The sequence below is a fragment of the Rhipicephalus microplus genome, chromosome X, assembly GCF_043290135.1.
Source record: "Rhipicephalus microplus isolate Deutch F79 chromosome X, USDA_Rmic, whole genome shotgun sequence".
Taxonomy (NCBI): domain Eukaryota; kingdom Metazoa; phylum Arthropoda; class Arachnida; order Ixodida; family Ixodidae; genus Rhipicephalus; species Rhipicephalus microplus.
The window spans coordinates 286,703,431-286,724,176 of NC_134710.1; the positions used below are offsets into that span (position 1 = coordinate 286,703,431).

A 20,746-nucleotide genomic window follows, 5' to 3' on the forward strand; every position below is an offset into this window, starting at 1 on the left:
AAAAAGTAAAACAAAACTTTTCTTCAAGCTCACCTAGACCCTATTAATTAACTTTAATTGTGCAGGAAGTTCTTTTATAAATAGATACATAAAGATAAATTTGCATCAACTATTATTTGAGGAGCCGCATCAGACTTTTGACAAATCGTAACACAAGCAAGCCAAGCCATTACAATTAGTTTTATTTATTTATTTATTTACAATATGGCGGCGCCCTTGAAACATGCATTAAAGTTCGAAATCGTCGCCGAGTGCCCAGTCACAAAGGCTCGGACTTCAATCTTAACTCTTCCTCATGCAGTTGTCGAAACACCAGTGTTCATGCCCGTGGGCACGCAGGGTACCCTGAAGGGTCTTGCGCCTGAACAAATTGAGGAGCAAAGATGCAACATGATTCTTGCCAACACTTACCATCTCGGCATGCGTCCAGTGAGTAGTCGTCAATGCAGCAAATTCGCAAGCGCTGCGCGTGTGAAACTCATGCATTGTGTTACGCTGAATAATCTAATAAACCTGGCGTGTGTTACATGTCACGTAGTACGCCACGTGTCAACAGCAGGGAGGGGATATAAAATTGCCGGCACTCTATGAAGCGGCGTGCCGGCACTCCCGTCGTTTGGGTACAGTGGCTAGAGTAGTTTGGGTTTGGTGGCGCATGAACTTAATTCGTATCACGCGTTTAACATCATTTCGCTTTTCTTCTAATTATTTAAGTATTAACATGAATGCTACGAAGGGGCCGTAATTGTATTTTAAGAAGAAATCAAGTTAGCGTCGGCGATGACGCGCCTGGCGTTGGCAGAAGTGACACGAGCGAAACGGCACCGTATGTTACGGACCTTTAGAGCACTTTAGTGGCTACTGCGGGCACAATATCTGCAACGTTAAAATGCTGGCTGCACAAGAATGCTAAGTGGTTGAAACATGTTTTCGCGACGTAATTGCGTGCACACTTTGCAGGGGACAGAGATACTGCAAAAAGCTGGTGGCCTTCACAAGTTCATGAATTGGAAAAACGGTTTGCTGACTGTAAGTACCATGTGCTGCCTAATGTTAATATTCATTTGTGATTGAGCGTCCAAATATGCATTTCTATGCGGCTTTAACCTATGCATTTCTATGCGGCTACTAAGCATCAGCCAATGTCTACATTTCAGGATAGCGGCGGTTTTCAAATGGTCTCTCTTGTCAAACTAAGTGAAGTTACGGAAGAAGGCGTGAGGTTTGTGTCACCGTATGACCAGCGTGAGATCATGCTCAGTCCCGAAAAGTCGACTGAAATACAGAACACTATTCACGCTGACATTATGATGCAGCTGGATGACGTTGTCAGCAGCACAATCTCTGGACCACGGGTTGAAGAAGCCATGCACAGGTGTTTGTCTATTTTACTTCACACCACTACTGCACTATTGCATGCTGGTTGGAATTTTTTTAACGTATGTATATTGTTACAGTAGCTTCTTAGATGCAAGTTAAGTAATAGTTGCATATATAAATGTATGTACATTGCAATTTTTGTATAGTATATTAGCATCAGAACCCGAAATTTCTGGCCTCTAAAGTTTTCATACCCACGTCATTGGAGCAGAAACTATGTTTTCTAAGTGCACTTGGGCCTGAATTTTCAAAAGGGTAATTGTATTTGCTGAAAAAAAAAGAAATGCAGAGCATTTCTTAGTGAAGGCACTTGCTCAAGTAATGTTCGTGTACTACTTGTAGCTAGTCCACATCACGAAAATTTATCACAGGGCCTGCAGGAATATCGGCAAAAGAAATTGCTGAACACATCCGAATTTCATCACTGAAACATTTAAAATAAGGTAGAAGTTCAGGAGAAAAAGTAGGTTTGAAGTGATGAATAATTCCGGAGCGGGGGATGTCGCTAAAGCCAACATTTCGACAAAGAGACTAGTGTTCCTGGTGGCTATCTTGGCTAAGTCGAAATGTTCACCTCCTATAAAAATGTTCATCCTGGAGACATTCCTTATTCAAGAACTTTTTATCACTTTAAAGTATGCTTTTGTGAAGTTCAGATGTCAGCCACAAAAGAAAGTAATTAGCATCAAAACTACAAATAGAAAAGCAGGCATGGTAAATGTAAATAATATAGTTGATGTGCAGTGCACACTAATTCTGATTGAGAAAAAAATATCAATTTGTCAATGTTCTATTATGTATAATAATAATTGTTAGAGTTTAATGTCCTAAAACTACCACATAATTATGAGAGATTTATATAATTACGAGATTGGAGGGCTCCAAATATTTCGACCGTCTCGGGTTCTGAAGCGGTACACCCCAAATTATAGTACATGGGCCTCAAGAATGTGTGCCTCCATCAAAAATGTGGCCTCCGTGGGCAGGATTCGATCACACGAATTCTGGGTCAGCAGTGAAGCACCAGACGACCGGGGTGGGTAAGGCTCTGTTATGTCACGTGTAGGTTGTGAAGTCTTGTGAATTACTTCATTGGGAAAATGGAACCATGTGCTCATTTAAAAAAATATTAACCTGTCAATAAGAGCCAAAATAAACTTTTTTTTTTATTTAAAGAATGCTAATTCAAAACACACTTGCAACTACTGAAAAACTGTGCTCACAAAATACCCTTAATATATATTACTACGCATCTTGTGGGCTTCTTTCTGCAACAACCTCTAATAGGAAATTCTGTGTAGGACAACTTGGTGAAATAGTGTCAGCACTTCTGAGCATATACTACACCTTCTCCAAATACAAATTATGCCTTACAAGAATTGTTTTGAGAAAGTCTGCCTGTACTTTTTTTATCATACATATCAATGATAATGCAATCAGCATCGAAGTGAAGGAGTTCCATGTCATCTTGTGAAAATGTTAGTTTTTTTGTATTTTTGTAGTTTTTGTTACTAGCATCTCTGGAACTTCCATGTTGCTGTGGTGCCATTCTTTTCAAATTTTTTTCCTCCACACTCAGCGTCCTATGATGCAAATGTTAGTACATGCCTTTGTTGAACTGGAGTACCCATTTGCTTCCATGAAGACATAGAGTGAGCCATTAATAAAGTAAAGACACGATATACCATGCTGATGGGTGACTTTAATGCCAAAGTAGGAAAGAAGAGGGCCGGAGACTATGCAGGGGGGGAATATGGTATCGGCTCTGGAAATGCCAGAGGCGAGTTACTAGTAGAGTTCGTCGAACGTAATAATTTATGGATCTTGAACATCTTCTTCAGAAAATGGGCTAAGCGGAAGTAGACGTGGTGAAGTTCTAATAGTAAAACTAAAAATTAAATGGACTTTATTCTGTGTACACACCCAGGCATTGTACACGATGTAGTAGTAGTTGGCAAGATCCGATGCAGGGACCATAAAATGGTATGAGCTCGTATTCGCCTAGGTTCAAAAAAGCAAAGGCATAAATTGATACGCAAGAAGCCAAATAATTAGGTAGCGAGGAGAGGGAAAGTACAGGAATTCAGAGTTTCACTTCAGAATAGATTCGAGGCTCTAAACGAAGTAACCAATGTTAACATTGGCATAGTGAACGATAATCTTACTGGTATTTTCAATGAGCGTGCAATGTATGTCGGAGGTACATTCACTAGACAGGACACTCGCGAACTATCACAAGAGATGAAAAATCTCATTAAGTGACAAGAAACCATAAAAACCTCAAATGCAACTGACAATGTAGAGCTAGTGGAGCTTTCAAAGTTAACCAGTGGGCGCAAGGTAGCTGACATCAGAAGATATAACATTGAGAGAATTGAGCAGGTTTTAAAAAGCCGCAGAAGCCTAAAAGCTGCAAACGCAAACTTGTGCATTGGCAAAAATAAGATGTATGCATTAGGGACAAGGAAGGCAATGTCATAATCAATATGAATAAGATAGTTAAGGTGGCGGAGGAGTTCTGCAGAGAGCTAGCTGTACAGAAGCCGAAACAACCAGGATGATATCGTAAGGAGCAATAACAGCCCAGAGGAATTCGACATCCTCCCATTAACAAAAGGGGAAGTAGGGAAAGCTCCAGAAGGAACGAACGCAAAGAGGCCAAGCCACTGGTGAGGATGAAGTGACAATGGACCTGCTGAATGATGGCGGAAAGATTGTGTTAGAAAAACTGACCACCTTGTATACGAAGTGTCTCTTGACGGGAAGAGGACCAGAATCTTGTAAGAACGCCAACATCATTTTAATCCATAAAAAAGGAGATGTCAGAAAAATTACACGTCAACCAGCTTACTGTCGGTTCTCTACAAACTATTTACAAATTGATAGCTAATAGAATTAAGGTGAAATTAGAGTTCAATGAACCAAAGGACCATGCAGGATTTCGTACAGGCTGCTCCAAAATATACCACATTTATACAATCAATCAGGTAATAGAGAAATGCACAGAATGGAACCAGCCCCTATACATAGCTTTCATAGATTATGAGAAGGCGTTTGACTCAGTCGAGACGGCAGCAGTATTGCAGGCACTACGGTATCTGGGCATCGATGAACCCTGCATAAACATACTGGAAGAAATCCACAATGGATCGATCGACAGCCACCATATTTCTTCATGAATAAAGTGACAGAATCCCAGTCAAGAAGGGTATGAGGCAGGGAGACATGATCTCTGCAATGCTGTTCTCCGCCTGCTTACAGGAGGTTTTCAGGGCCCTAGATTGGGAAGAGTTAGGGATACGAGTTAATAGAGAGTATCTTAGTAACCTGCGATTCGCTTATGACATTGCCTTGATGAGTAACTCAGGGGATAAATAGTAGCTCATGATTGGACACGAAAAGCAGAAGAGTAGGTCTGAAAGTTAACATGCACAAAACTGAAGTAATGTGCAACAGTCTCGGCAGAAAACAGCACGTTGCAATAGGTGGAGAGACACTGGAAATTGTCGAGGAATATGTCTACTTAGGTACAGGCATCAACCGTGGAGCCAAACCTTGCATGTGAAATAACTAAAAGAATAACGATGGGGGTGGATCACATTCGGCAAGCATTCTCAAATCATGAATGGTAATCTGCCACTAAGCCTCAAGAGGAAGGTATATAACAGCTGCATCTTGCTGGTACTTACCTATGGAGCAGACACCTGGAGGCTTACAAAGACGGCTCAGCTTAAATTGAGGACGACGCAGTGAGCGATGGAAAAGAAAATGATAGGTGTAACCTTAAGAGACAAAAAGAGAGCGAAGTGAGTCAGGGAACAAGCCAGGGTTAAGGATATTTTAGTTGAAATTAAGAAGACGAAATAGATGTGGGCCACGCACGTATCAGGTAAGCAGGATAACCGGTGGTTATTAAGGGTAACTGACCGGATTTTTAAGAAGGCAAGTGCACGAAGGGGAGACAGAAAGCTAGGTTGGGCCGATGAGATTAAAAAGGTCGCAGGTATAACATGGCAGCAGAAAGCACAATACACAAGACTGGCTTGATTGGCAGATTATGGAAGAGGCCTTTGCCCTGCAATGGGCATAGTCAGGTTGATGATGATGACTCACTTGTGGGAGAAAAGAAGACAGAAAAACAAAACCTTGTTTTTTTCTCTTTTTCTGCCTTGAAATTTTATTTTGGCTGACTTTTAACCCTTTATAGGTTTGCCTATGTTTTTGTCCCGATATAATCAAAACTGGCTATGGTACATACATATAATTCACAAGAAAATAGTATAAAATTTCATCAAAATTAAACCAGTACTTTGCTTGAAGAGGGAGACATTTGTCCCACTGACTCATGGAGGTATTATGCAATCACATCACCGGGTACTTGGGATGAAAGGGGACACCACAATATATTTACTCAACCTATTATGCAAGAAGGGTATGCATTCAAGATTAATTTAGCTGAAATATACTATTTGTACTGTTCTTCAACATAGCAGGTTATATATTTGTTACTCTCTTTCTTTCTTTTCTTTTTTTGTAGGACCATCAGATGGCTTGATAGGTGCTTAATGGCCCATCAGAACTCGGCAACACAAAACATTTTTCCAATTGTTCAAGGTGGTCTGGATCCTGTACTGCGGAAGCAGTGTGCTTTGGGTGAGGATTCTGACTATGTTTTGGCTCTTCATGTGATTGAAGCTGCAGTGCTGCTTTTATCATCATGCATAGATGCTCCTGAACACCCAATTTCTCTCCTCTAGAACTGCTGAAACGAGACGTTGCTGGCTATGCTATCGGGGGCCTTAGTGGAGGTGAGAGCAAGGATGATTTTTGGCCAATGGTGGACATTAGCACAGACTTGCTTCCGAAGAATAAGCCACGATATCTTATGGGTGTTGGGTAAGGTTGTAGCTTGTTTCATGAGCTGATTTTTACAACTGATGCTCTTCAGTTTTCCTGTCATACTGGTTGAATATTTAAATTTCAAATGGTGGTGTGCAATAGAATAAGTACAAAAACTCAAAAAGGAACATGGACGCTGTCCATGTTTCTTCTAGTGTTTTCTTTCCCTTTTTTTTTACGTGCTATCATTCGAAGACGACTTGCCTACTCGCCCAGAAGTCTCTCCTTCTGAACCATTTAAATGTATATCTTTTTGCACAGCAAATGCTAACTTCATGCTTTTCCTGCATACCGCTCGCAAGTATTCAATGCAACTTCCGTACCTCCAAATTTTCTCTACATGCTTTGTGTGCACTGCACATTACCATCTATGATGATGGAGTATGTATGTGTATGCAAGAGTGCTGTGGATACTTTCAAACATAATAGAGTAATAGCTAAGCTGCCAAGCGGGCCCAGTGAACGAGCGGAGATGGCATCTGCACATGGGTGGCATGCTGGCTCAGCCAGCATTTTTACTGAGCAAGCCGCTCACCCACTTATACTGTCTCCTCAGCGAAGCATACACAGCAGATGAGCATGCGAGAGTTTTCCAAGCAAGACATCTACTTGATTGACAGCAATTTCAACCTTGTTCAACAGGTGGCACAGCAATGCGGCTCGCTGAAACAAGCGGGGCATCGCTCAGCTGTTATTCTTCCTTTTTTACCTTTTTTATTGTGCTCCACTGCCCCGTTGGCTCCTTCATTGAGCCCGCTGGCCCACTGCGCCACTTAACTATTACTCACTCATGATGTCTGCACTGTGGATGGCATAATGGCTGCTGGGTGTCACATGAGATAACATCAGACTTCGCAGGATGAGGCAAGGAATATGGCACTCAGTTTTGGGATTGTTGGCAATATGTTGCATAGTGATACCACAGACAGTATCACATTAGTGTTAGCGGCAGGTTAGGACACTGATCTTCCATATGTAACGAAGCAGTCGTGTATGCTTTGCTAGTATACACATGACAAGAAGGAAATCCAGTGGTCTGGTATGTTTAGATGAGAAAGGGTTCTCTCCCAAGAAGAGTTGTACTTTCCTTTCGATCTGCATAAGCTCACAAACAAGTTTATTTGGTGCTGCTTTGTTGTATTTAAATATGTGTAGTTTTTTTTTTTTTTTTGAGCCAGTCTGAATTGCATTTTCATAAAAGTGAGGAGTGAACAATGTTTTACGTTGGTTATGCATTCTCCATATTTAAAAAAATTATGCTGACATTGCTATGTACTGAAAATAAATTTAATCACTTAATTTTTAAAAAAGGGGGAGGGGGGCACAGTGGCTGCAGGACATGTAACCAGCTATGATTAAAAAAGGCAGTCTTGATGTCAGCGTTAACATTGCTGGTGGGCCCGATTTAACTACGATGCGAAATTCCCTATACTGCATTTCATATACACTCTTTAAATGATGCCTTTGAACTAAACTTGAACAGCAAAACTTTATGAAAGGGAATAACCGGGCTAGTCAGTATTAATTTATGGTGTGGGAACGCAAACTTATTTTTTTGTCTGTTTCTCTGTATTTATTCTCCCATATCCTAAATTAGCACAATACTTTGAATGTATATCTGCCATATATTACAAATGTTTCATAAGTATGTCACGTGGGAGGACTTGTGTTGCATTAATGCAAAGTTTCTTGACAGCTACATATTTAATTTGTCCTTTAGTTCATTGTTGACCATTTAATAAATGTTTAGAAAAAAAAAGAAAGGAGCCAGGTTATCAATAAGCTTGAAAAATACTAACTTATGTGGCAGGAATTTTTATGATAACATTATTTATATGTGAAACCAGGAGGTAATTATTATAAAATTTCTACATATCAGCTGTATTATTGATGAGGCAGTGATAAAGCTTGTTCCTTTTTCAAGCCAGTCACCACAGTCTTTTGTTTAGCAAGCACCTTAGTCACCATGTTGTGCACCATGTGCTATGTGCTCCATGTGTTGCTCCATGTGTACACAACTTATGGAGTGATATACAGAGCAGCTCTACTTTTGGCTTCATTTATATTGGTGCATATGTACCCCCGCAAGGTTGCCTAGACATGACATTCCAGAGCATCTTCAAAACATCTGCAGCATAGCTTCACCGTAAAATGTTAAGCTGAAAGCTGATGAACCAGGGCATTTTTTTCTTAGTGAATAAACCTGTAACAAATGCTGGTAGATTCCAGGCGCAAGACAAGAATTTCCATCACCACACTGCAGCTGTTTCAGTAAAAGTAAAATGAAATTGTAACAATAGCAAGGGATTCCTTTCATTATGGTAAAAGGCTTTGTTTATGAGCATGGATTCAAGGAGCCACTGCAGGCATCAATTTTACAGACATTGTGAGGAAGCTGTCAGAGTCAAAAACTATCAGGGCAGCTAAGTTTGTGCAACCCTGTGCAATGTTTCATGTTGAGCTATCTGCTTATAATGGTCGCTGAAGACAGTTGGACCACTGTGTTATATACGTCCCACTTTCTGGAAGTGATGTCCCACTCCACAGAAGTGGGTGGAATGGAACAGATTTTAGCCATCACAAACTATTTTTTTGCAGCTGCACCTAGAGCTGTAGAAACCAGTGCGTTTCAAAAAGTTTTGCAGCTTTTTTAGACCTTAATTATTGTCAATCAAACGTCATTCTACATTTAAGTTCAACAAAACCGAAATATAGTTGTGAAAAGTGTCCCAATCCTCCCAACTCTTCCTTACTGTCTGTACGTGATCTAAAAGTTGGTAAAGTGTTGTTTCTGCCAGCATGCAGTAGGAAAGCTGCAAAAGCTACGAAAAGCACAGTCAATAGATATGTGACCGCACTATGCCAACGGTATCATGTCTGTGAGTGACCTTGCTATGCGTACAGGCTCCTCGGAGCTGTCAAAAAATGACAGCAGCGATTCGCACACGTTCCGAAATCAGTTAGAATCGCCATTCGTCTTCAATCAAATAGAACACATTCGTATATTCATGTGCTTGCCTGTTTGTGCACTATACCGCCAGATGGCACCATTTGTCCAGGCCACTCAAACTCAAATTTGTGGCCGCTGTGATTGGGTAAAATGCTAATGCTAGGAAGTTTGTGTACACGCTAAAACATTTTTATGCAGTTATGGGAAAAGTGCATAAGTTTGTAGTTAGTGCTGTTCTTCATCATGACAGTAGGCTCAATGAAGCTTAACCTAAGAATAGTATGCACCACCTTTTACACGATGTGCAGCTTACCATATATGGATAAACTCGGTCAACATGGAACCTATATACGTTACAGAAAGTTTTTCTGTGCAGTAAAGTTCACGCATGCACACTCTTTAGCCAGTGCAGCATAACCATACTTTCTATGCAGTAAACCAGGACCGCTAGCTATAAGACTCTAATATCGAGACGAAGGGCAATCATTTTCTGCGAGTGTTTATTGACTGCTATGGTAATTTAACGGGGAATCATGCACAGTCGACATTCAACACCAGTTGCCATCTATCACATACCTGCCTACAGGGGACTGAAATTCGCACACTCGATCAGAGAAGTGCTGGCCAAACAAACACGATCTTTGCCTTGTGACAGTAAACATTGTAATGCCACCTCGATTCCTTCACTTTGCCATAAATGACATCACATTCTTAATGTTGCCAACATCTGTGGGAAGCCAAATGGGCAATTCGAGGCAGTCACTAAAATTAGTTTATAAACAATATGTTTATATCTCCAGGCTGTAAATTTTCATAAATCATGAGAACGTGCAAAATAACAATAAATTAATTTTAGTGAAATCAACTTACGTCAAAAAATTGTCAAAGTTGGCCTTTGAAAGTTCTGGCAGCTTAGCTAGAACTTTTCTAGATTAACCATATTTGCGTTGGAGCTTACCAGTTACATTAAATTTAAACAAACCATGAAAATTCTGATAGCTGATGTGCATGAATGTTATAAAAATAGCAATAACACCTAGAACACTGGTGTGCTTTCGCTCAGTAACAGTCAAATTTCAGTACTCATTGTTAGAAAATTTTTAGTTGAAAAGTTAAAAGCAGTAGAGGGAACAACATGATGTAATACAAACTAGTAAAGGTCACATGTATTGCTCTTATGAATAACAATCTACTTTAATTATAATAGTCTGATGCAATGCAACAAATGTGTGAACCATAAGGAAATCGCTAAATTGCAATCCCCAGCTCAGATATGTTTGTCTATAAACTCTGCTTGTCACCGTTCAAAATTGTTTTTGACATTACCATGGCCCAGAAAAAAAAAAAGATGTATCTTTATAAACTGCCCACCTCTCTCTGAATTCTTCCCAACCCAGAGGTCATTTTATTTTGTTAAAAATCAATGGCATTATTCTTAACTGACCAATCCATAGCTCTGTTATCCATGTCTGATCATTTGTACACTTTGGTTTTATGCTAATATTTGCCTGGTATAAACATTAGCAGTTTGATGTAAGCTGAAAAAAAAAAAAAAAACTCTCTTTTCTAAGAGTTATTTGTTGGTGCTGTTATTAGCTCTCGAAGCGAGGTCGCTGCCATGCATACTTCAATATTTCCTGGGAAACATTTATGTCCTTTTTATTTTTTTACCTTTCAGTTACCAATATTCGTGCTAAAGAGTAGTAGTATATGAACAGCATATTCTCCCTTCGAATTTGCTGATTCTTGAGGAACAAGTCTCTATTCTCTAAAACAAAACAACCAATAACTTATGGCGTATCAATGATACTCTAAATTAAAGCATGCAACACTCAGCTAGGTGAATTTATGCAATAAACATACTCTCCGAGGTAAAAATAGAAGCAAACAAGCATTAACATTTCGGGCCCCTTGGTCACATTGACAATGTTAGCATGGGCATGCGGCTATTTATAAGTCAGGTAGCGCAGCATGTAGGTGTATATTTCAGGTAGATTGTTCTTTGTCCTGTTTATCGTGCAGCTAGTCGACTGAATGTAAAATGATTCGAAAAGCAGATGTGCAGATAAATGTCATTCCATTGCAGTGATAGCTGCTGCATCCCAGCCAATATTGTGGCCAGTTTGATTGTTGTGTTCCACCTAGGCATTCACAGTTGTGTGGCTCTTGGCAACATCGTTTTTGTGTTGTTTCAAACACCGTTTAAAATTCCCACTCTGGCCGATATATGCCTCGTCACATCCCCCGCACGGTATATTGTACATAACCCCCAGAAAGTCTGTGTGCTCCAGAGGATCCTTTGCTTGAACAAGCTGTTGTTGTTGTTTTCCAGTAGGAACGTTATGACACCATAGCCTTTAAAAATTCTTTCAAGAATCTCACGTGTTCCCTCTGTGTAAGGAATCACTATCTGTTTTTGGAATCATTTTACATTCAATCAACTAGCCGCTCAATAAACAGGACAAAGGGCAATCTACCTGAGATATACGCCTGCGTGCTGCACCACCTGGCCCATGAATAGCCGCATGCTCATGCTAACATCTTCATTGAGATCAAGGGACCCATACGGGGCCTGAAATGCTAATGCTTGTTCGTTTTTATTTTTACCATGGTGAGTCTATGTTTGTTATATTGTATAAGTATGTTTTCTCGCCAGACGATTGTTCATCGAATGCTTGATTATATCAATTAGGTGAATGTATATTTTTATCAAAACATCACAGCATAATAAGCAGCAATTACATGTTGAGATTTCTTGCATGCTAAATTTTAGTTGTGTCATATGTGTAAACTTTTTCTTCATCAACTTCTTGCACATCATTTAAAGAAAATATTTTACTGAAAAGGATTATAATATTTTGAAATTTGTTAACAACACAGTTACACTGAAAAAGTATATGATCTTATTTTTTTCCTCAGCTTTGCAGTTGACCTCGTTGTCTGCAGTGCCTTAGGATGTGACATGTTTGACTGTGTGTTTCCAACAAGGACAGCGGTATGTAATGCGTGGTTATCAGTGGCACTTTTTGCTTTAGGCATAGTATGAGGAGAAGGGAAATATGTACAGTTGCAACAGAAAAAGATTAACACAAGTGACCAGTGGCCAAAGTGACAAAATTGTAACATGTAACGCTGGTGCTCCTAAGCACGCCAGTAGGGAGAGTGTCAAGAGCGTTCCATTTTCTAAAGTGAGAATGGCCAGCGAAAAGCACTCCATCAAACAGCATTTTCAGGGCAATTCAATAAAGCTACGGTTGCTTGCAACTCCAGCAAAACAAAGAAATTTGAAATGTGCATAGCCAAGTTTGTCGTTAAGGAATGCACAAGCATTTATTTAAAATATGGGTTTTCGGATGGGCCAGCTGCAAGATGGGCTGCTTTCTGCCAGCCACCTCTTCTTTAGCCCCGCCGCGGTGGTCTAGTGGCTAAGGTACTCGGCTACTTACCTGCAGGTCGCGAGTTCGAATCCCGGCTGCGGCGGCTGCATTTCCGATGGAGACGGAAATGTTGTAGGCCCGTGTGCTCAGATTTGGGTGCACGTTAAAGAACCCCAGGTGGTCGAAATTTCCGGAGCCCTCCACTACGGCATCTCTCATAATCATACGGTGGTTTTGGGACGTTAAACCCCACATATCAATCATCAAACCTCTTCTTTAGAAAATGTGTGCCTGGCACTCTCCTTATCGATGTGCTCAAAAACAACAGCATCACATGTGGCACTATTTTGCCACTCCGACCACCGGTCACTTGTACTAATCATTTTTCATTGCGACTGTACCATTTGTTGGCTGTTGTTGCCAACAGACTTTTTTTGGGACAACATAGTCACGCCTCTTTGCTGAAAGAAATTCGTTAAACTAATTCGCTTAACTTTTTCGACAAATCACAATATTCACTTATCCAATTTGCCAAATGCTGCAAAATGTTTTGTTAATTACCTCACAGCACATGTTGCATATGTCGAATTGAAAGAAAAGGGCTGAAGTCATGCAGTTTTACCAGACATGCTGTTACTAGTAATTCTTTAGAAATATCAATTTTTTTAAATGCAGCAAGGTGATTTAGGGTTGTGCCATGTTTCACTAAACACAGAAATGAATGTGTTAAAATAGTGCCAGCGTGAGGATTCTCACTAAGTAGTTATAGATATGTTTTAAACACTATATGGCCTCTATTTTATAACTTTGATGTAAGCTGAAATTAATGATTAGACACAATATATTTAAATGTCGAAGGTTCAGTACCTGCCAGTGGAAAGTTATCTTTTAGTCCTCTTTGCTTTCTTCACATTCACATTATAATTGCTACGAATAACAGCCCCTATACTTTCCTTGGCTTTCTTCGCTGCTGTAATTGTTGTTGTGTCTACGAAAAATGAGCCCTTAAAATTTTCTGTTTCCCTTTCAGTACTGTAATGAAGCTTTAAGGTGCAGTATGCACAACTGCATTATATTAATTTGATGATTTGAGAATACTTTTTATGTTTTTTTATCATACTATAAGTTTCAAACATTGCATAAGATAGATTTGAGTGATATAGCAGCAGTATTTTCTTCGAGAGACAAATGTGTTGTTTTCAGATTAGTGTGTTGTCTCTTTTCAAAAAACAATATGCCACGTGTGAAATGGAGACTATATGAGGTCTCCTGATGGGCACCCATTCTCCCATCCGCTTGAACTTCCTTGACCTTGTGAAATTTTGTCACACAGATTTCAACGCTAGCTGCCAAAATTTTTTGACAGGTCTCTCTTTTTTCTAATTTTAAGTTGTCGCATAATCCAATGAATTCTGTAAGAAGGATTTCATTCTGTTCAATTCTGTATATTCAAACATGTACTGTGCATAGCTGGAAATCAGCACGCAGAATCGACTAGTGCATTTTATGAAGGACAAACAACAACTTCATTCCTGTGATTGTACAGCCTCTATGGCTTGGTCACGCACCCTCACACCACTTTCCTTTCTCACGCACAACGCAGTGAGATCTCACTAAAAAAAGATGGAAAAAAGGTGTCTGGGGCTGCTGCTGTGCAACCGTGAAGTCGCCACACATGCTTTAGACTTTTGTTGCTCCATGCTGAGCTTTCTGGGTTGAACAAGTGAAAGAGAGAAGCGTGACTATTATGCAGACACAATTATGCATTCTAGCATGTTGAAAGAAATGGTACGCTGTCGTAAAAGTGCAATGCAAATCAAGAATGAGCTATTTGCATGCAATATCTATTTTCTCTTTTCAGAGATTCGGCTGTGCTTTGGTAATGGGGGGCCAATTAAACCTGAAGAACACTGAGTTCAGCCATGACTTCCGACCTATCGAAAGTAACTGCCCATGCTCTACATGTCTGCGATATACTCGGGCTTATTTGCATCACATTGTCAAGCAAGAGACAGTTGCCTGTCATCTGGTTTCGATCCACAATGTCAACTATCAGGTGAAATGCATTCTATCTTTTGTCTAGCGGTTCCGATGAGTTTCATTAATGTATTCACGAAATAAGCATGTCTGTGGTGCCTGATGATATAAGTGGCGCAAGTCATAATTGTCCACTGGTGTAGCTTTTTCAGTACCTTTGCCATTTGCTTGCAACTGTCCCTTGGTGCAGTCTGATAAGATTAGGAAAAGACTGAAAGATAAAATTATTTATACTTTGTTTGTAAATTATCTGAAAGTATGAAAAAGTACTAATTATTATGCAATATGAAAAAATCCACTTTTATCACAAAAAGATGTTTTGTAAGCCGGGAAAGGTTCAGTAAATAAGAAATGGATGGCAATGCCCAATGAAACTTTCGTCACGCCCTTGCCATGACAACATAATTTTTTTTGTCTTTTGGTCACACCAAAATTGTTTATTCATAAAAAATGGACTGCATCATACTTTGAAATAGCCAAAAATTAAACCGGAGATGGTTTGTTTACCTTTTTCAGATATCCATGTCTTATATGTTAATCAAAATATCTTCAATACAAAAAGTTCTGTAAAATATGCTTCCAAATCTGTGGTACTAAGATGGTTTATTGATTATGATGTATTGGTGCAAATTTTGAAAAAGTGGAACTCTATCCATCATTTTTTCTTACAATGACCAGCCATGAAATTAACTAGTTAATTTAACAGTATGAGTGTCTACTCTTGTCAGTATCTTATAGCCAGAAAGGTTGCACATCATGGCATAAATTAGAAAGAAGCTGGTGCGGGGTATGCCTAGCTACACATGAAAGTGTGTCTTCTGTGCACTGCCCAGTACCTGCATCAGACTAGTCACAAAATGTGCTGGATGGGCGGTCATTCAATTAAGCTTCTGGTTTTCCCCTTGTTTTCCCCCTTGACAGGGTTCCTCTTTGATCTGGTAAGGTTGCGAGAATCGAGGCTAGCCCACCGCCTTTGTACGGGCTTTGCCGCCTCTTTCTCTGTTCTCATGTCCCGACATGACTCCCCTCCTACGTGGTCTGCCGCGCTGGAGGAGCGACGAGTGATGTTCAACACCTCTCACCCTACATTGGACACACATACCTCACACACAATTACTTACTAGCAAAAGAGGACAAACCTCGGTGTCCAAAATACGGAGGCGAGCTATCAGTAAATCATATCTTACTGTCATGCACTAAACTAGAAAAATTACGGAAAAAACATTGTATCGTATTTTATAATGAACATATACCTCTTCATCCTGCGCTGTTTTTAAGTGAAGACATGCTTTTTGATAACTCAGATTTGATTGATTGATATGTGGGGTTTAACGTCTCAAAACCACGATATGATTACGAGAGATGCCGTAGTGGAGGGCTACGGAAATTTCGACCACCTGGGGTTCTTTAACGTGCACCCAAATCTGAGCACACGGGCCTACAACATTTCCGCCTCCATCGGAAATGCAGCCGCCGCAGCCGGGATGTTGATAACTCGGAAGTGTTTAGCTTCCTAAAAGAAGCAGGTTTTTTAGACGAACTGTAAACTTATACACTGAATCGTCTAAATACACAGGAACACCTCGTAGGGCTTTCCACTTTTGAGAAGACGATCAAGGTTTTTTAGACCTGGTTGGTATCTTCAAGGCCCTTGCCTAGGTAAGGACTCGGCGAGGCATCCCAACATTTTAAGAGAATCATACCATGCGTTTGGTGCATGATGGCCTAAGCTGCCTATGCACTATAAAAAACCAAACCAAACACCTTTCACCCGGTAGCGGATGTTGACTGTGGCGCCGCGCGCGCAGTCTCCCGGGATGTTTTTGCGCGCGCGCTTCGGGAGCGAGTTAGACCACTCCAGGGACGCCATGGGGTAAGCACGCATTTTTTTCCGTCCGTCGGCTCCCTTTGTATGGGGCTCGTTTGGACTTCGCCAACAGCACCTTGTACCCGCGGCAAACGCTTACCTTTGTCGCCCCCCCCCCTCCGAACGCTAGGCCGAAGAGCGGTGCGATGTCCTAGGGCGTGGCCAGGCTACGCCGACCCGTATCTCTCCGAAGCCAGCTTGAGCGCCATTGCCTTCGCTCGAGCAACTAGGCCTTTGTCCCGGTGTCTCCGTGAATCACTTTTACCACGGAGACGTGCTCGCGGCACTCCTGTGTAATACTTCTCGCCAGTGGCGTGGATAAGCCCATTTGCTTTCCCTCCGTGCCTTTGCTACGGGCTCTGTACTGCGTTTTTGGTGTTGCTGCAGACAATAAAGTGTTGCGACCTTGAGCAATATCGTGTTCTCGCCACAGCGACGGTCAACGCGTGCCCTGCGGCTCGCTAAGACCGGACCCACGCTAGTGGCCGTACTCCTTCGAGATACGTGTACACTACATGGTCAAAAGGGGACATTTTTTCCCCCAATTTTTCTTCTTATCTATGTACCTTGTAACCCATGAAGGTATGTTGTAAGTGCCCCGTTACCATAGGTGGGCAAAACTTGTCGAGCTCACTCAGACTCGCTCATGAAGTATATTCTGACCTTTGGACTCACTCGGACTCGGACTCACGAAAATTTTCCTGAACCGGACTCACTCGAACTCACACTCACGAAAATTTTCGTCGGCCGAACTCGCTCAGACTCAAACTCACTAAAACATTTCTCACTCGGACTCGCGGCTCGATTTGAGTCTGAGTCAGTCCGAGTGAATCGACTCGTGAGTCCACCAGCCTAGAATTAGCTTCTTCGACCGTGGTGTCAATGCTCTTTAATACCATTATCTCATGTAATCAGAGCTCTTCTTGGTGCTGTTTGACCGAGTATCTTTAAAAATGAGTTTTGAGTGCTTCTAAACCAGTAAGGCCATTTTTCTTGGAAGAGATTACAACACAAGATATACCTAATAATCCAGAAATTTTCTGGAACAGTTGGTGAGGGGAGTTCAAGGCACCCCCCAACGTAATTCATGCCTTTAATTAATAAATATTGTGATTATTTGGAATACGTGTGAGTACACGTAAAGTGCACATGTGAATCCGGGTAAGGCTGATAGTAGTGCTGAAGATGACTAGATAGGACCTTAGGTCGGCAAAAGCAAGTGGAACTCACTCAGACTCGCTCAAGAAATATACTTTTTTTGGACAGTTCAGTTCATTCAACCAAATTTCCTGAGGCAGGTTAATCCACTAGCTAAAAGTGTTAAAAGGAAGTAAATAGTTTTTCTGTTTTCACCAGTGTTTCTTTGAAGTTTATATCAAATATATATCTACTGATGTTGTTTGAGCAAAAGTTTGTTGTAGGTCAGAAAACTCAAATCACATAGAATGTTGCTTTGCTTAACTTCTCAAAAAATCAGGAAAAATTAAGAGGAGCTTTTACCTTGATTAGGCTTTTATGCATGATGGAATAGGAACTAAACTTGTAAAGTGTGCACTTGCAATAGTGAGGAACGAAGAGCCCAGCTCATCCAATGTTTGTTTGCATTTGAAGCAAGGCTTAAGGCTGTTTGAGCTTATGTGTCGCTCAGCTCTTCATATTGGTGATGGACATTTTGGGGGGCTTGTAAATAATACCAGATCTACAGAAATCTGTTAAGAATAATGTTGAGAGCATAGACTCTTTTTTTTTGTTGCTAGCCAATTTTTATATATCAAAATGGTATTCCCCATAAAATGACTCCCTGGTTTGTGTTGCGCATAAAGAGAAAAAAACAAAGCATATTTATATTCAAGTGATATTGAACTGCCTCACATGACAGTGGCCAGCTCATATTTCTGCACTGAGATCCACCTCTGTCGTTATGTACAAAAAAATTACTTACAGTCGTGAACTTCAACTTTCTGAGAAAACATAGTGACGATGTTTGCTACTTTGATTTTGAGGTAAGTCGAAGACCACATCGACCTGCCGTGAAAGCTATCTTTGTTGCAGTGCTACTGTGTAGAATAAACATTGCTTCTTGCAAATGTCAACTTTCAGAGCAGAAATTTTTCAAACATCCATGCCTTATATTTTAATCAGAATATTTTCTGCACAAAAAGTTCTGTCATTGCTGAAAGTGTTTTTGTACCGTTCTTAAAGGTTTGAAGTTTGTGGTTGGGGGGGTGGGGTCAAGACATCTGAAAATGTCTCCTGGGTCCGCTTTTGCAGTCCTTATACATTTATGCCACTGTTTAGCTTCACATAGGGTGGCAGATTAATATCATGTGCCATGGTCACCAATAAATAGGCTTTTGCTGCTTGGTTTGTGCTATTGCAAGTTATCAGATACACAGAACCTTGCCTCTAACAAAAGCTTAGCAACCATACCAGGGTGAAAAGCTCCTACAAATAGATGGTGCGCATGTGTTAGTTGTGCAAGCATCACTGCTGTGGCGTGCAAATGTCACTTTTTTTGGCTTGTGCAAAATTTCTCAGACATTACTAGTATGAGAAAAAAAAAGACAGCCTGTCTCCAATCACCTGCAAGTGAACATTTTAGATAGGCTGCAGATACCGTTTATTGATATCATGACCGAAAAGGTAACAACTGAAAAAGCTGCTATTTATTCAGTACTAGTAAGAGTGGAGGAATGATGGGTTTTTTTAGGATGTTGCTAATAACATAAGTTCATTTCATATTGTACAAAAGGTTTCATTTAGTTTTGTATTGACTTGATGTAAGGTGGAAGCGTCTCATGGTTTCTGTTTTGGTGACATAACATGACGTGCAACAAAATGTCTTTGTTGGCTTTAGACATTGTCTAAATTAATGTAACTCAGATATATAGAGTATATGTGACAGCCAGTAGGTTTTTTGCATGTGAGACTGTCATAAGGCATGTATGATCGAGGAGGTCGCTCTGAAATTATGCGTAATGTACAGCCGCAGCCACATCTGTGTATAACGCGTTAACGGCCAGCCTTCCTCTGCGGGGCGACACCTTGTGGCCATTGCGGGTTGTGACGCCGTGTGCACAGGAGCATTACGCGGCCTTACATACATGCAGGCATGCTCTACAAGAGTGACAACAGTGGAAGGTGTGCTTGTTTAGCTAAAGATCTGCGCCGCTTTCGTCACATCTATTTCATAAGCCGAAGCATGTTTCGATTGATAACACGCGCCTTCATCAACTATGCATGTTTTGTGGACGTTTTGAGACATGTGATCATATGAAGACACGATAATGCCAACACCTGCATAAAAAAATCTAGACGGCCACAAAATCAAAACGACCACAAAGAGTGCATCGTTTATGCATGTGTACATGTATTATCAGTCGAAGTGCGCTTCATCCTATGAAATAGATATGATGAAAGCGCTCTGAGCGAGCGCAGATCTCTGGTTGAACAAGCACGCCTTCCAACGTTGTCACCCGTGCAGAGTAGGCCCGCATGTTTGTAAGGTCGTGCATGCTCCTGTGCACATGTCGTCACAACCCGCAACGGCTGCAAGATGTCGCACCACAAAGCAAGGCCAGCTGCTTGCGCGCTATACACAGACGTGGCCGCGGCAGTACATTTTATTTGGGAATGGAATAATGGTACCTTAGAAGATCGGAAACTGTTCAGCCTGCTCCTTCTTTCTTTTCTTTTTTGAAAGAGAGTGACAGTTGAGCAACCTAACTTTTTTTCCTGTCTAGATGAGGCTTATGAAGAGGATTCGAGACAACATCAAGGCTGGAACGTTCGTAGACTTTGTGAAGGCATTCATGAAGACCTTTTATCCAATGGGTGACTATCCTAGTTGGGTAACTGCTGCCCTTGCTGCAGTAAATGTGCATTTGAGCTTCTAAAAAACATGAAAGTCTTGTGAGCTACCCTTGCACATTATGGGTCCAAACAAAGGTGTTGACATAGCTGATCAGTATATTGATCAGTTGGTCTCTTTTTTTTTTAATTAAACAGCCTGCTGTGATTTTGCTTGCTTACTTGTTCTACAGTATTTTTTTAAGTAGGAAGTCTTGGACCAGTCAAGTGGCAGTTATTTTCGAGATAAATTATGTATAAACTCTGGCCATCTCCCTCGCCCATTATATCAATGTCACACTATGTACTGGGCAAGGCAGACAGCCAGGATCGACAGTTCTTAGACTAAGGTGACCGCCCATCTAGAGCGAAAGCGTTTATCATACC

General features: G+C 40.8%; 1 protein-coding gene across 2 annotated transcripts; it reads left to right on the forward strand.

Moving 5' to 3' along the window:
• The first annotated feature begins 189 nt into the window (after positions 1-189).
• Positions 190-20,528, forward strand: Tgt (tRNA-guanine transglycosylase). 2 transcript variants are annotated; one of them, XM_037413913.2, is made up of 8 exons: positions 190-429; positions 961-1,029; positions 1,158-1,375; positions 5,918-6,033; positions 6,138-6,276; positions 12,149-12,224; positions 14,468-14,662; positions 20,254-20,528. In XM_037413913.2, exons 1-8 carry the CDS (start codon positions 205-207, stop codon positions 20,404-20,406), a joined length of 1,191 nt encoding a protein of 396 aa, XP_037269810.2. In that variant the 5' UTR covers positions 190-204; the 3' UTR covers positions 20,407-20,528. The 2 variants fall into 2 exon arrangements, with proteins under 2 accessions (XP_037269810.2, XP_075735383.1); XM_075879268.1 differs by lacking the exon at positions 20,254-20,528 and adding an exon at positions 18,455-19,547.
• The last annotated feature ends 218 nt before the right edge of the window (positions 20,529-20,746 follow it).